Raw genomic sequence first — 13,099 nt, forward strand, 5'->3', positions numbered from 1 at the left:
TTCCATGAGCACTTGAGAAAAATGTATTCTGTTGTTTTTGGATGGAGTGTCCTATAAATATCAATTAAGTTCATCTTGTTTGATGTATCATTTAAAGCTTGTAGTTCATTATTTATTTTCATTTTGGATGATCTGTCCATGGGTGAAAGTGGGGTGTTAAATTCCCCTACTATGAATGTGTTACTGTCGATTTCTCCTTGTATGGCTGTTAGTATTTGCCTTATGTATTGATGTGCTCTTATGTTGGGTGCATAAATATTCACAATTTTTATATCTTCTTCTTGGATTGATCACTTGATCATTATGTAGTGTCCTTCTTTGTCTCTTCTAATAGTCTTTATTTTAAAGTCTATTTTGCCAGCTCAGACAGGACGGGGTTAAAGGAGCCGCTGATTCGGGGGCTCTGGCTCACTCAGGCAGGGGGGAGGGAGGGGCACGGAGTGCAGGGCGAGCCTGAGGCGGCAGAGGCCAGCGTGATGTTGCACCAGCCTGAGGCTCGCCGTGCGTTCTCCCGGGGAAGTTGTCCCTGGATCCCGGGAACCGGTGGCGGGCTGCACAGGCTTCCCGGAAGGGAGGTGTGGATAGTGACCTGTGCTCGCACACAGGCTTCTTGGGGGCGGCAGCAGCAGCCTTAGCGTCTGCTGCCCGTCTCTGGGGTCCGCGCTGTTAGCTGCGGCTCGCGCCCGTCTCTGGAGCTCCTTTAAGCGCTCTTAATCCCCTCTCCTCGAGCACCAGGAAACAAAGAGGGAAGAAAAAGTCTCTCGCCTCTTCGGCAGTTCCAGACCTTTTCCCGGACTCCCTCCCGGCGGTGCACTAACCCCTTTAGGCTGTGTTCACGCTGCCAACCCCAGTCCTCTCCCTGCGCTCTGACCAAAGCCCAAGTCTCAGCTCGCAGCTCCGTCCGCCCCCGCTGGTGAGCAGACAAGCCTTTCGGGCTTGTGAGAGCTGGTCAGCACTGATCCTCTGTGCGGGAATCTCCCCGCTTTACCCTCCGCACCCCTGTTGCTGCGCTCTCCTCCGCGGCTCTGAAGCTCCCCAACCCCGCCATCCGCAGTCTCCGCCCGTGAAGGGGATTCCTAGTGTGTGGAAACCTTTCCTCCTTCACAGCTCCTTCCCGCTGGTGCAGGTCCCATCCCTATCCTTTTGTCTCTGTTTATTCTTTTTTTTTTTGCCCTCCTCAGGTACCTGGGGCCTTTCTTGCCTTTTGGGAGGCCTGAGGCCTTCTGCCAGTGTTCAGTAGGTGTTCTGTAGGAGTTGTTCCACGTGTAGATGTATTTCTGGTGTATGTGTGGGGAGGAAGGTGATCTCCGCGTCTTACTCTTCCGCCATCTTCCCCTCGTCCCTCTATCAGCTACTTTCTATGCACAGGATAAAGTTGCAGCTCTAGCTCGGCACACAGGGCCCTTCGCATTTTGTCTCCATCCCACCTCTCCAGCCCTGTTTCTTCCAGCTTGTCATGATGTACCCTGTGGACTTCATCCCTTAAGCAGGCCACTCTCTCTCATGCCCCGGAGCCTTTGTCCATGCTGTTTCCTCTGTCTGGAGTGCCTGGTCCTCCATGTGCCTCCTTGCAACCACATTTTCAAGTGCCATGACAAATAGCATCACCCTAAGGAAATCTTCCTGACGTCTCCAGGCAGAAGGTGCTCCTTGGGTGCCCAGGGTGCCCTGTTCATGCCACTAAGTTAGTAACGTTCACAGTGCTTCTTGTCGGTGTGTGACTCTGTCCCCTCCAGCATCCCCGTCCTGTGAGCTGGCCCCATGTCTTACTCTTATTGCCTAGAGAGGGCCAGGTGCTCGAGAAATATTTGTTGGATGAGTGAATGTGCTTCATGACTGTGGAGTCTGGGGGTTCGCTAACTGGGGGAAGACATCCCAGGAAGATGTATTTAAGTTGTGTGTCTGACTCCACCCAAGCCCTGGAGCTGGGATGATGAACTCTGAGGCAGGAAGATGGATAACAAGATCTTCTGTGGTTCTGAGATGTTTCAGGCCAGGCGCTCAGGGCAGGTGGGTCCCTGAAACTGACTGAGTTAATTGTAGGAGGCAAGTGTCACGTGATGGCATCTCAGGGTTGCAATTTAGACTCAGTCATGCTGCCAGGAACCTGCGAAGAGTCACAGCAGTGGCTGCCATAATTGGAGGCACCATGGATGGGCAGGATGCGGGACTGGGCGGTGGAGCCGGTGCTCCCACAACTGCCTCCTTCCCGAGCACAGGGGAATCTCTAGCATAAAACACAGATTGGGACGGTGGATTCGCAGCAGCCTCAGCCCAGCAGTGACTGAGGTCAGCACCCCATCCAAGAGAGCTGTAGGGGTGAGCTGGGCTGTGTTGGGTCTGCACAGGTCCAGGAAAGCAGAGAGGGGCTGCTTACCCATTTTGGAGAATGTGTGCCTTGTAGATGGATGTCCCAACAGCATAACTGTGGCCCCGAAGGGGTTAAGGGCCCAAAATTATAAGCATGTCTTTGGGGTTGTTCCCAAAGGCATTGGTTGAATCTAGCTGGAGGTGGTCATTTGTGTGATTTGGGGAAATTTACTTAACCTCTCTGGATTTCATTTCCTCCTTAGGAAAATGAGGGAATGATGCCTCCCTTACAAGGTCATTGTGAGGATTACATGGGATGTTGTATATAAGGGGCTTCTCCCAGTGCCTGGCTGGCTCTGTAAGAGTTGGAACCAGTTGTCCTGAGTCTTATCTGCCCAGAATCCAAGGAGGACAGCTGACCCGATAGGACAGCCCTGCCTCCCGAAAACAGGGATCTCATCTCCAAAAGAAGTGGGGAGTGGGGGGTTCAGGGCATGTGTCCCTCACCTGTGCAGAACACCGGGATGGGGCTTCAGGGGGATGGGAGAGGCTGCAGTGCCCCCGCCCGCCCCCGCCACTGGGCACTGAACAGCCTCAGCGCACAGAAGCTATGGGAGGCCGCGGGGCCATGCAGATGGCACACAGACTCCTTCAGAGAGGGTCACGGCAGGGGTAGGAGAAAGATGGGGATCCCTGTGCAGTCTGTATTCAACCAAGAAAGGAAAACAACATTTGAGCAGGCCTGGGCTTTGGGATGGTGTAATTATTTCAATATTCTGTTTGTGGTACAAAATAGTCTATGGTAGTGGGGATCTTGCCTTCTCAAGAGGTTTAAAAATATTTCCACTGGAAAACACCATCTTGCTTCGAAGAATCTAGTTTTTTCTCATTCTCGATTTCGGGGACTCCTAAGCTGAGGGCAGGGTTGTGGGGTGGAGAACACAGCTCCTGTCCCCTGGAAGACTCCCGTCTCAGGGAAGGGACAGAGCCCTGTCCTAAGAGCTCATGGCAAAGTTTCCTGCAGGGCGGGGACTCTGAGCCAAGTTTGCAAGGGGTCAGATGGAGGGCAGGGAGGGCGCCTGAGACAGGTTGGGCAGAGGATTCTTGGAGGAAGTGCCCACCTGCTGTGGCCTGGCCTCAGTGTGGCCTGCTGTGCTGTGCTCTCCCCAAGATTCTCCACTGTCCCCTGCTGCTCCCCCGCTGCATCTCCGGAGCTGCCCCTGTGCTGGGCCCAGGCCCAGCCACCATGACAGACACGCCAGTGGAAGAATCCCTCTTCCAAATCATCCACTGCTACCACCAGTATGCGGCCCGGGAGGGGGACTTGGAGACCCTGTCCCTGGAGGAGTTGAAGGCCCTACTCATGAACAACGTGCCCCGCTTCGTGGAGACCTTGGTGTGTGGGGTCTGAGGTCGGGTGGGGATGAAGTAGGGGGTTGGTTGTGGGGTTGGAAGTGAGTGGTGGGAGTCAGGTACAGCTGTCTCCCAAGAGCATTTCCACCTAGGGGAGGGGGCTTGAGGAAGGGTGGAGGGCAGGATCTGCGGTGGGGGGAACATGGCCCAGCCCAGCCTTATTTTCTGTCTTTCCCTGTCCTGAAACTTCCTGCCTGAAACTTAGTCCTAACCCCAAACCTGTTTATTCTTCTGCCTGACCTGCTTCTGGCGAGAACGGGTCCTAAATCTTCCCTCTGCCCACAGGCCAGTTCAATCAGCGCCTGGCCCCAGGACTGCCCTTTGAACCCCAGCCCCTTCTCCTGGGGTCTGCACAAGCCGCTCCTCCCATTCGCCCGGAACCCAGGCTGGGCTCAACCACCCTCCGCAGGCCGGTGCATCTCCTCTGTCATCAGGCCCAGCCCCATGATTACTGGGCTCCTTGGGGACTGCAAGGCCGGTGGAGTGTCTGTGGGGTGCTGCCCTCGGCCCTTGGTGCCCAGCCCCGGCGGGGCCTCTGGACTGTTATGTCCAGAGGACTTCAGGTCGTGCCGGACTCAAGGCCCCGCGTTCCAGGAGAGGCACCTCCTCTGGTCACTTCTTGTGTCCCCTGACTGCCTTTGGAACACATCAGAGGAGGCAGACTTGCCCTCAGTTTATTGGAGTGTAGCCATGAGGATCACTAAGGTGGGGGCTAGGGTGACTGTTTAGTCCCTGTTTCTAGGGAGACCTTTTTCTTTCCAGGGCCAGTTGTTTATGTTGTGGGGCTGGGCAAGGACCCTCAGATCCTGCACTCGGGGGCTCACAGGGCAGACATAGCAGCCTGGGCAGGGGGCTGAGATGAGGGAAGCCGGGGTGAGCCTGCCCAAGGCCATAGGCCTCCAGTTTCCCGGGTCAACCAGCTTTGCAGAGGAAATAAGATTATAAGAAGTAGATGGTGGGGCAGTGGGGAAGTTGGAGGGGTAGACCTGCCATGAGGATGAAGGTCGCCACCAGGCCCACAGCTGCTTACAGCTGCAGCGACGTCCTTCCTGGAAGCTTTCTGAGAACTTCAGGCCGGCTTCCCCATGCCCATCAGCCAAATCCTGTTGAAAGCTGCCTCACCCACACTGCCGAGCGCTCCACCTTGTCGTCATCTGCCCTCTGACCCCTGGCTGTCCCTTCCACTTCAAATGCTCCTTTCCTCCCTACACCATCCCCAGTTCTCAGCCCTGAGGGCCGCCTCCTCTGGGACATCCTGGCCAGCTCCGGGGCCCACGGCTCTGGCCTTTCCCTTGATCTACCCCTTCCATAGGTGACATGGGCCCAGTGTCATAAACAGTTCCTGGGCCGGTGCCACAGCATGCAGACATGTGACCCCGCCTGGTGCTGGCCCTGCAGCAGTGCTGGAGACGCAGACATGAGGGGCGGTGGGCTCTGCCCTGGGAGCTCCCAGTGTGGAGAAGGTGGGCACAGCTCTCCACCCCGAAGCCCCTGGGCTGGGCTGTCCCTGCAGGGGAGACAGGCTTAAACAGCCTCCGATGGTGGACGAATGTGGATTGTGTTGTGGGGTGTGCAGTCAGCCAGCAAATGGAGCCCTGCCCGCACCCTCTGTCTCCCATGCAGCCCCAGGTCCAGTTAGCTGAGGTGCCCACCATGCCGCTGCCTCTTTGGCCGGATTCTGCCTCATAGGCTGTCCTGGCCACTGACTGTTTGAGTGAGGAGCTATGTCCTGCAAGCCTCCTCCAGGCAGGGCCAGGCCACAGTCCCCCACCCTGTCCTCCCACCAGCAGGCAGCGGAGGGCCTGGCCATTGATGCGGGGCGATGCCTGGGTGCGTGGTTGACCCTCTGCCCACCCCTCAGGGCCGGAAGGAGCCGTACTCCATCACGGAATTGTTCTGGGTGGCAGACAAGAACAAGGACAACCAGATCTGCTTTGAGGGGTTCCTCTACCGCTTGGGCAAGCTGCCGAAGGACTACCATCCGCAGTAGCACCAGCAGCTGTGCGCCCGGCACAGCGCCCAGCACAGACTCTATCAAGGGGAGCAAAGGCAGCCTCCCCACAGGGGCCAGCTGGGGAGCAGGTGCGACCTGGCTACGGGCAGCTGAAGGGACAGCTCTGCCGTGTGTGTCTGTGGTAAGGACAGCTGTGAAGGAAGAGAATAAAGCAACTTTGTAAACATTTTGGGATGTTGTTGAGTTCCTGGTTCTGGGCATCTGCTCCAGGTCCAGAAAGAGGAGGTTTGGTCCTACTTTGAGGATCATCCGTTTTGGGTGAGAGACAGCCCCTGCCCCCAGGAGCCCCTGTCTGAGCGGAGAGACAGAGCCCCTGCCCTCAGCTTTCAGTCTGAGAGCAAGTAGTCTCTTCTCTTGGGGAGCTGGGTCCTTGACAAGGAAGCCAGGCCTCACCAGTGATGTTCTGATCAGTCGTTCACTACTCACACATGACTGCATATGAGTTAGGAGGGCAGAAGTTCTTCCAACTTCAAAAGAGAGTCCCAACAAAGGCGGAGCAGCCTGGGCCTGGGAAGGGGCCAGGACAGGGAGGGGAAGATGACACTGGTAACTGACATTGGGTGGTAGGTCCGGGCCAGTCTGGGAGGGGAGATTGTGAGGTGGATTTTTCCCACTATGAGTTAGAGATGGGGTCAAGGGCAAAGCCAGCAATGCAGCCTTTCAAAGGGAAGAGTGGAGTGGGATGTGGGTGACTGTCAATCAGGGAAGGCTTCCTGGAGAAGAGGAGGGTTTGGTCTGGTTTTTACTAAGAAAAAAATGATGAGGGATGCGGGCGTTTTTCTGAATCTGGGCTATTTGTGACTCCCTGATCCCTCCCTGCTGAGACCTTCCCCTGCCCTGTTTCTGCGTTGTTTGTTTTTGTCTCTCCCTTGGAGCCCACGAATCTGATGCAGAGTCTCTTGGGGAGGTCTCCTCTGCCTTCAGGCCCTGCTGGGTCCTTCTTGGCAGGTTTATTCTCTGAGGATGGTCTGAGGACCCACGTCCTGAGCGCATTGTGATAGAAACGATGAGTTTTAGAGGAATAATGGATAATCATCTGTGTTGCTCCCCTGTGCAGATGATTGGGGGTGTCATCTAAGGGACTTGGTTCCCTTTGGTAGCTGGGTCTGTGAACCAAACATGGGGAGCAGTGCCCTGCAGCCGAGCCAGGAACCTTTGTTCCTGATCAGTGGAGCTTGGAAGCAGGCCTGCCATGAATGCCCATCCACGCTTGCCAATCCCCAGTGCTCGTCTTTTTTTTTTTTTTTTTTTTTTTGAGCTATTGTAAATAGAGCTGCAATGAACATTTTGGTACATGCCCAGTGCTCGTCTTTTAAAAGTCAGCAGCCCCCCTCCCCCATTTCCATCTGGACTTCCCCTGTGGAGGTGCCTGTCCTGCTGCATGGAGGTGTGTTGCTGTCTGTGTCCTCCGCCAAGACAGGCACCACGTCCTGTCGTCTCCGTGTCCCGCACAGGGCCCGGCATTGTCACACAGAGCGTGCTCAGGGAGGGAGTGATGCAGGGATGGTGCCTGCTGATTGGAATCCCATGACCCAGGTCTGTGTTGCCTCCTGCAGGTCGCTTAGTCACGTCCAGAGACTTGGAGACAGTTGGCCTGGTGACTCAGGACAGCCTTGCCCCAGGCCCAGGTGGGTCTTCCCTGCCTGTCTCACCTGAAATGTGTTGTGTTCTACAGGCTTTGGGTATGAAGGGGCGGCTCAGCCCATTCCTCCTGCCCCTCCCCGGAGGGTTTCTCCACCGACCCTGCGGGTTCTCTCCACATTTCCTTAGCTGCGGGCAAGAGCCTGGTATTGGGACACGCAGCTGGGACTGAGCTGTTTCTTGTAAACAGGACTCGGTTCCGCTCCCCGTGGTTGCCCCATGTCTGTCAGTCTGATTACAGGAGCTGCCTTTTCCCCCATGTGCTTACCCAATTCCTGACACCCTCTCCTGCCAGGTCAGCTCAGCCTGGTCCTGCTCTCCTCGAGGCCCCCAAGGCTGCCTGTCCAAGGGGAGCATCTCTGGGGGCAGCATTTCATAGCCTCGCTGGTCAGCAGGCTCCATGGACAAGCACATGAGGCTGGAGGGGGTCATGGCTCATGTCTCCCTTGCTGGACCTGGGGCTTTGTTTTCCTTCCTTTCTGGATGAAGAAAGCTGTCTCCACAGGGACATTCTCAGGGGAGCTGCTTCAAGGCAGGCATCTCCCAAGGGGTCCGGGGTCTGGGAAAAACATCATCTTCATCAACCTCACCATCAACCCCCTTGAAAGAGGTCAGCGTGAGCTCCATGCCGGGCTAGTGAACAAAGCCGAAATAGAATCTCAGAAAAAGTGACCCTGTTGTTCTAAAGCGTGCTTTGTGGCACCTAAGCACCAACACAAAGCAGAATGCATGCCCAGAGGAACTTAGGTGACTCCCCGTGCCTCAGTTTTCTCATCTGTCACATAGGGATAATTGTACCTGTGATGTCCATTTCACAGGGTTATCAAAAGAGTTAGTGGATGTAAAAACACTTTGAAAATATGATGCGCTATTTGGGGTAAGATGGTATTGTGCCAGGTCATATAGAAGGGGCCTGGCAAATAAGAGGTATGCACCAACTGCTTGATCATTGGCTGAAAACTTGTCATATTAGATGTCGGAAACAGCCCTATTTTCCTGTTAAGACGTTGACTAGCCAAGGAAGGTAGACTGCATTTGGTTGATGGATCTATATCCTGTCTTGCTCCAAAAACCACTTAAAGTGGCTGGGTATGACAAAGGGAATTTTTGCATTGGGTAAGGGCTAGATCAATGTTCAATTTTGCATTCACTTATCCCCTCAGTAGGTATTAACTGAGCCCCTAGTAGGCGCCAGGGCCCGGGATGTGATGTGGTTTCTGCTCTAAAGGGGCTCCCAGACCTAAAGAAAAGACAGGCAATAAACAGGTGAACCCTAATACAGCAGGGCAAATGCTGGGATGCAGAAGGGTTTGGTAGCGTGGAGGAGAGAAGAATTAACTCCGTGTTGATAAGAGTGGGGGGAGGAGAGTCAGGGATGGATGAGAGCAGATGGTGCCTGGGCTGGGGCAGGAAGGATGAGGACGACTTTAATGGCAAAGAGACATTCCAGGCAGGTGCAGAAAGTAGATGCTGTCACAGCGGGTCATAAGCCGTCTAAGTCCTCTGATGCACCAAATGTTGTATCTCTGTGGCCCTCAGCTTCCTCTTCTGTAAAGTGGGAATTATGATAGAACATAACTCATAGGATTACTGTGAGGATTAAATGATCTGATGTAAGTAAAGCACTTGCAGTGATTCCTGGTGTATGGTAAGAACCCAGTAAATACTAGCTATTATTTTGCTATTTGTTCTTATTGATTGTTGTTGCTGTTATAGTATATGCCAGGCACTGTGCTGGGTCCCAGGGAGGCAGAGGTGGATGAGCCAGTCTGGGTCCTCGAAGGTTCACAGCCCAGCTGGGGAATCAGACACATTTACAGAGCAGTAATCACGCTGTACACTCACACAGTGCTTGCTTACTATGCGCTGCTTTGAGCACTTCACACATTTTGTGTGTGTGTGTGTGTAAACTTTAATTAAAACATAATGCAAATTAATAAAAGCCCACAAATCATAAATATTTTTCATCTATTATTAATCTTCACAACAACACTATCAGGTAGATTTTATTTTTTTTTAGGTGGAAGCGTTTCGAATTTTAAAATATTTTAAATTGTGATAATATACAAATAACATAGACTTTACCATTGTAACCATTTCTAAGTGTCCAGTTCAGTTGTGTTAAGTGTACTTACGTTGTTGTGCATCCAATCTCCAGAGCTCTCATCATCTCGCAGCTGAAACTCTGCACCCAATAAACAATAGCTCCCGCCCTCCCCCTCCTCCTAGACCCCGGCAATCACCATTCTACTTTCTGTCTCTATGAGTTTGACTACTCCAGGTACCTCATATAAGTGGAATCATACAGTATCTGTCTTATTTCACTTAGCATAATGTCCTCAAGGTTCACCTATGTTGTATCATGTGTCAGGATTTCTTTCCTTTTTAAAGGCTGAATAATATTCCATTGCATGTATATACCACACTTATTTATCCATTCATCTGTGGATGGACGCTTGGGTTGCTTCCACATTTTGGCTATTGTGAATAATGCCTCTGTGAACATGGGTGTACAAATATCTTTTTGAGACTGCTTTCAATTTTTTTGGGTATATACCCAGAAGTGGAATTGCTGGATCATATGGTAATTCTGTTTTTAATTTTTTGAGGAACCACCATACTTTTTTCCACAGTGGTTGCACTATTTTACATTCCCACCAGCAGTACACAAGGGTTCCAATTTCTCCACATCCTTTTCAACACTTGTTATTTTCTGTCTTTGTTGACAGCAGACATTCTAATGGGTGTGAGGTGGTATCTCATTGTGGTTTTGATTTGCCTTCCCTAATGATTAGTGAGGTGGAGCATCTTTTCCTGTGATTATGGGTCATTTGTATGTCTCCTTTGGAGAAATGTCTATTCAAGACATTTGCCCAGTTTTCAGTTGAGTTGTTTGTTTTTTTTAGAGTTGAGTTGTAGGCTTTCTGTATTCTGGATATTAATCCCTTCTCAGATATATGATTTGCAAATATTCTCTCCTATTCTGTAAGCTGACGGTAGACTCTATTTTTAATCTCTACTTAATAATTGATGTAACTAAAGCACAGAGAGGGTAAGTAATTAGCCCTAGGTCACATAGCTATAAAGTTAATGACAAAATGGAGCCCAAAGGGCTGTAGAAACATGGAGAGAGAGGCTAATCCTATCTACTTCCCCTAGGAGGCGGTGATGGCCTAGGCCTTGGGGGAGCATAGGGTAAATATTTGTTGACTGCATGAAGGAAGGAGAGAGGGGAGGAGTTTTCTCAGCAGAGTCATGTTCTTGTCAGATCACACTCTGGGAGCCTGATGCTCTGGGATCCGGTCTGGGCTTTGACACATCTGCACTGGGAAACTCTGGAGGAACCACTTCACCTTCCTGGGGGCTTGACTTCTGTGTGTGTAGACTGAGTGGGCTCTGCCCCGCCTTCCTGATAGGCATGTTCTGAGTATATTAATAGGTTATGTGAGTCTGAAGGGCTTTGTAGCAAGAGAAATGCACCACAAATCTTCAGTGTTGGAAACCAGTTCATCTGAGTGGCATTTTGTTGGGTGGGAGAGGGACTTGGTCCTCCTGAAATCCGGGGGGAATTGGCCACCTCCTCTTCTCCTCTTCGGCATGAAGCACTTCTGCCTTCTCCAGAGATGCCCTCCTTCTCCCACCCCCACCCCTCATGGTCTGGCTCCTCTTCAGCCCAGGCTCCTGGGGTCAGAGGCACACAATCATCCCAGAGAGGGTTGAAGGGTCCCTGCTGTTCATGCAGAGGCTCAGTGCCTCATGCATACAGAGGGACCCCAAGCCAGCATCCGTCTCCTGGGGCACAGTGCACCCCCAGCTTCACAGAGCAGGAGCGTTGTGAAGGGGTAGGGGCAGCAGCAGAGAAATTGATTTAGGCCTTAGCAGCACACGTCCCCACCAAGTCCGGCCACGCACAAAACAACAGTAGAAATACTCCACCTTTCATTACTAAAATCCAGCAGCCATGACAAGTGTTCTTAACCTTTTAGGGGCCTTTGGACCCTTTTGAGAATGTGATGAAAGCTATGGAGGAATGAGCTTATACTCATGCACTCAAAATGATGCACTCAACTTCAGTTCCATTTCAGAGACGCACAGACTGGCCACTAGCCACGGGAACAGCCACAGCAACCGTGGGAAGGACTCAGAAGTGGACATCCTGGTTGACCAAGCCAGGGGTTGCTAGCAGCTTACAAGAGGAGTCCTCACCATGCTGTCTTCCTGATTTCTCCTGCTGTGCATCCCTGCCTGGCAGAAACCTTCCTCCTTCTACCTTTCCTGTGCTCCCCCCACACCGCTCCAAGCTCTGCATCAGAACTTTTCATTCTGTGCAGTGATTGCCCCACTCACCTTGTTGGGAAACCAGAGGCTGTAGCAATCCTCGAAGGGAGCAGCTGCCTCTGAGTGGTCTGAGGTCCTGGGCAGCTGGCCAAGCCTCGTTGCTATAAAAGGGAGCCGACACTCAGCCCTGCATATTTTTGTCAACTCTGTTTTGGGGAGGCCTGGTAAGTGGAACTGCCCCAGTCTGTCCCACACTTTGGGCTTCCCCTGGGGAGGGCTGAGGAGTGCAGCAGCCTTCTCTGAGGAGGGGAGAGAAAGCTCGGGGAGGTCTGGACTGAGTCCAGGGCTCCCGGAAGAGAAGCGTGAGCCAGGGCTGAAGAAGGAGCCGGGTGCTCTAGTATTTTTGGGTGAGGGCATGTTTGATTCCCAAGCTGGGCCCTTCCTGGGAAGCGGCTGGGGGCATGGGGAGAGCTGGCAGTAATTGTGTGTGTGTGTATATATACCCTGCTTCCTTCCACATCCTCATCCACGTCGTCCCCCACTTCCCATCATAGCCATAGCCCTATGCTGGGTTTAGTTAGCTGGATGGTGCCATCCAGGACAGAGCCATCCCTTGGAGTATGAGCCTTCAGAGTGTCCCCCTAGGCACCCTCCCCATGTCGGGGTTGCCCGTGTGCTCTGTCTTCCAGGTAGGGCAAATCCTTGGGCACTATGCTGACGGACCTGGAGACTGCCATGAACTCCCTCATTGAGGTCTACCACAAGTACTCCCTGGTGAAAGGGAATTACCACGCCATCTATAGGGATGACTTGAAGAAATTGTTAGAGACGGAGTGTCCTAAGTTTATGACGGTGAGGAGGGGCTGGGTGTGGTCGGGGTTCTCTGCTCGGCTCTGATGACGCCCTTGGTCACTGGTCCCTGGCATTGCCCTGTGCAGACAGCCATGCCTCAGGTTCCCTGAGATCTTTACACTCTGGCTTCTTTCTCTCCAATCTTCACAGAAAAAGGATGTAGGCACCTGGTTCAAAGAGTTGGACATCAATGAGGATGGTGCACTTAACTTCCAGGAGTTCCTCTCACTGGTAATAAAGGTGGGCCTGGCAGCCCATGAAGACATTCACAAAGAATAACAGAGCTATAGAGCCCTGGGTCTGGTCCCCTGGACTTGTCCCCTCAGAGTAATAAAGTAATCGATACCTCAGGCCTCTCTTGGTTTCTTGCTTTTCTCTTGTGGAATGAGGCTCCTGGGGGTTGGAGGGAGGGTTGGAAAACCCAAGGAAGAAAAACAAACCTCTGTTGCCTCCACTCTCCATCTCTCACGAGCCCTGTGTGCTTACTGCTTGTCTCCTTTCTTCCCCGTGTTCTCCCTAAATGATTCCCAAGGCTCTTCCAGCCCCACGGTCCTGAGTCATGGGTTCCATTGACTTAAGGATTCTACAGAG

The 13,099-nt window shown here is 52.7% G+C and overlaps 1 protein-coding gene across 1 annotated transcript; it reads left to right on the forward strand.

The window, feature by feature from the left end:
• Positions 1-11,727: 11,727 nt before the first annotated feature.
• LOC112401769 (protein S100-A8) lies at positions 11,728-12,858 on the forward strand. The gene is made up of 3 exons (XM_024748235.1): positions 11,728-11,880; positions 12,346-12,508; positions 12,659-12,858. Exons 2-3 carry the CDS (start codon positions 12,368-12,370, stop codon positions 12,785-12,787), a joined length of 270 nt encoding a protein of 89 aa, XP_024604003.1. The 5' UTR covers positions 11,728-11,880; positions 12,346-12,367; the 3' UTR covers positions 12,788-12,858.
• Positions 12,859-13,099: the final 241 nt, after the last annotated feature.

This window comes from Neophocaena asiaeorientalis, unplaced genomic scaffold (assembly GCF_003031525.2).
Source record: "Neophocaena asiaeorientalis asiaeorientalis breed wild unplaced genomic scaffold, Neophocaena_asiaeorientalis_V1.1 scaffold76, whole genome shotgun sequence".
NCBI lineage: Eukaryota > Metazoa > Chordata > Mammalia > Artiodactyla > Phocoenidae > Neophocaena > Neophocaena asiaeorientalis.

Excerpts from the sequence above, each read along its gene's own strand:
- LOC112401769 (XM_024748235.1), top strand. The coding sequence starts at position 12,368 with ATGCTGACGGACCTGGAGACTGCCATGAACTCCCTCATTGAGGTCTAC. Across the intron at positions 12,509-12,658 it reads AGTGTCCTAAGTTTATGACG|AAAAAGGATGTAGGCACCTG; the intron begins GTGAGGAGGGGC and ends CAATCTTCACAG.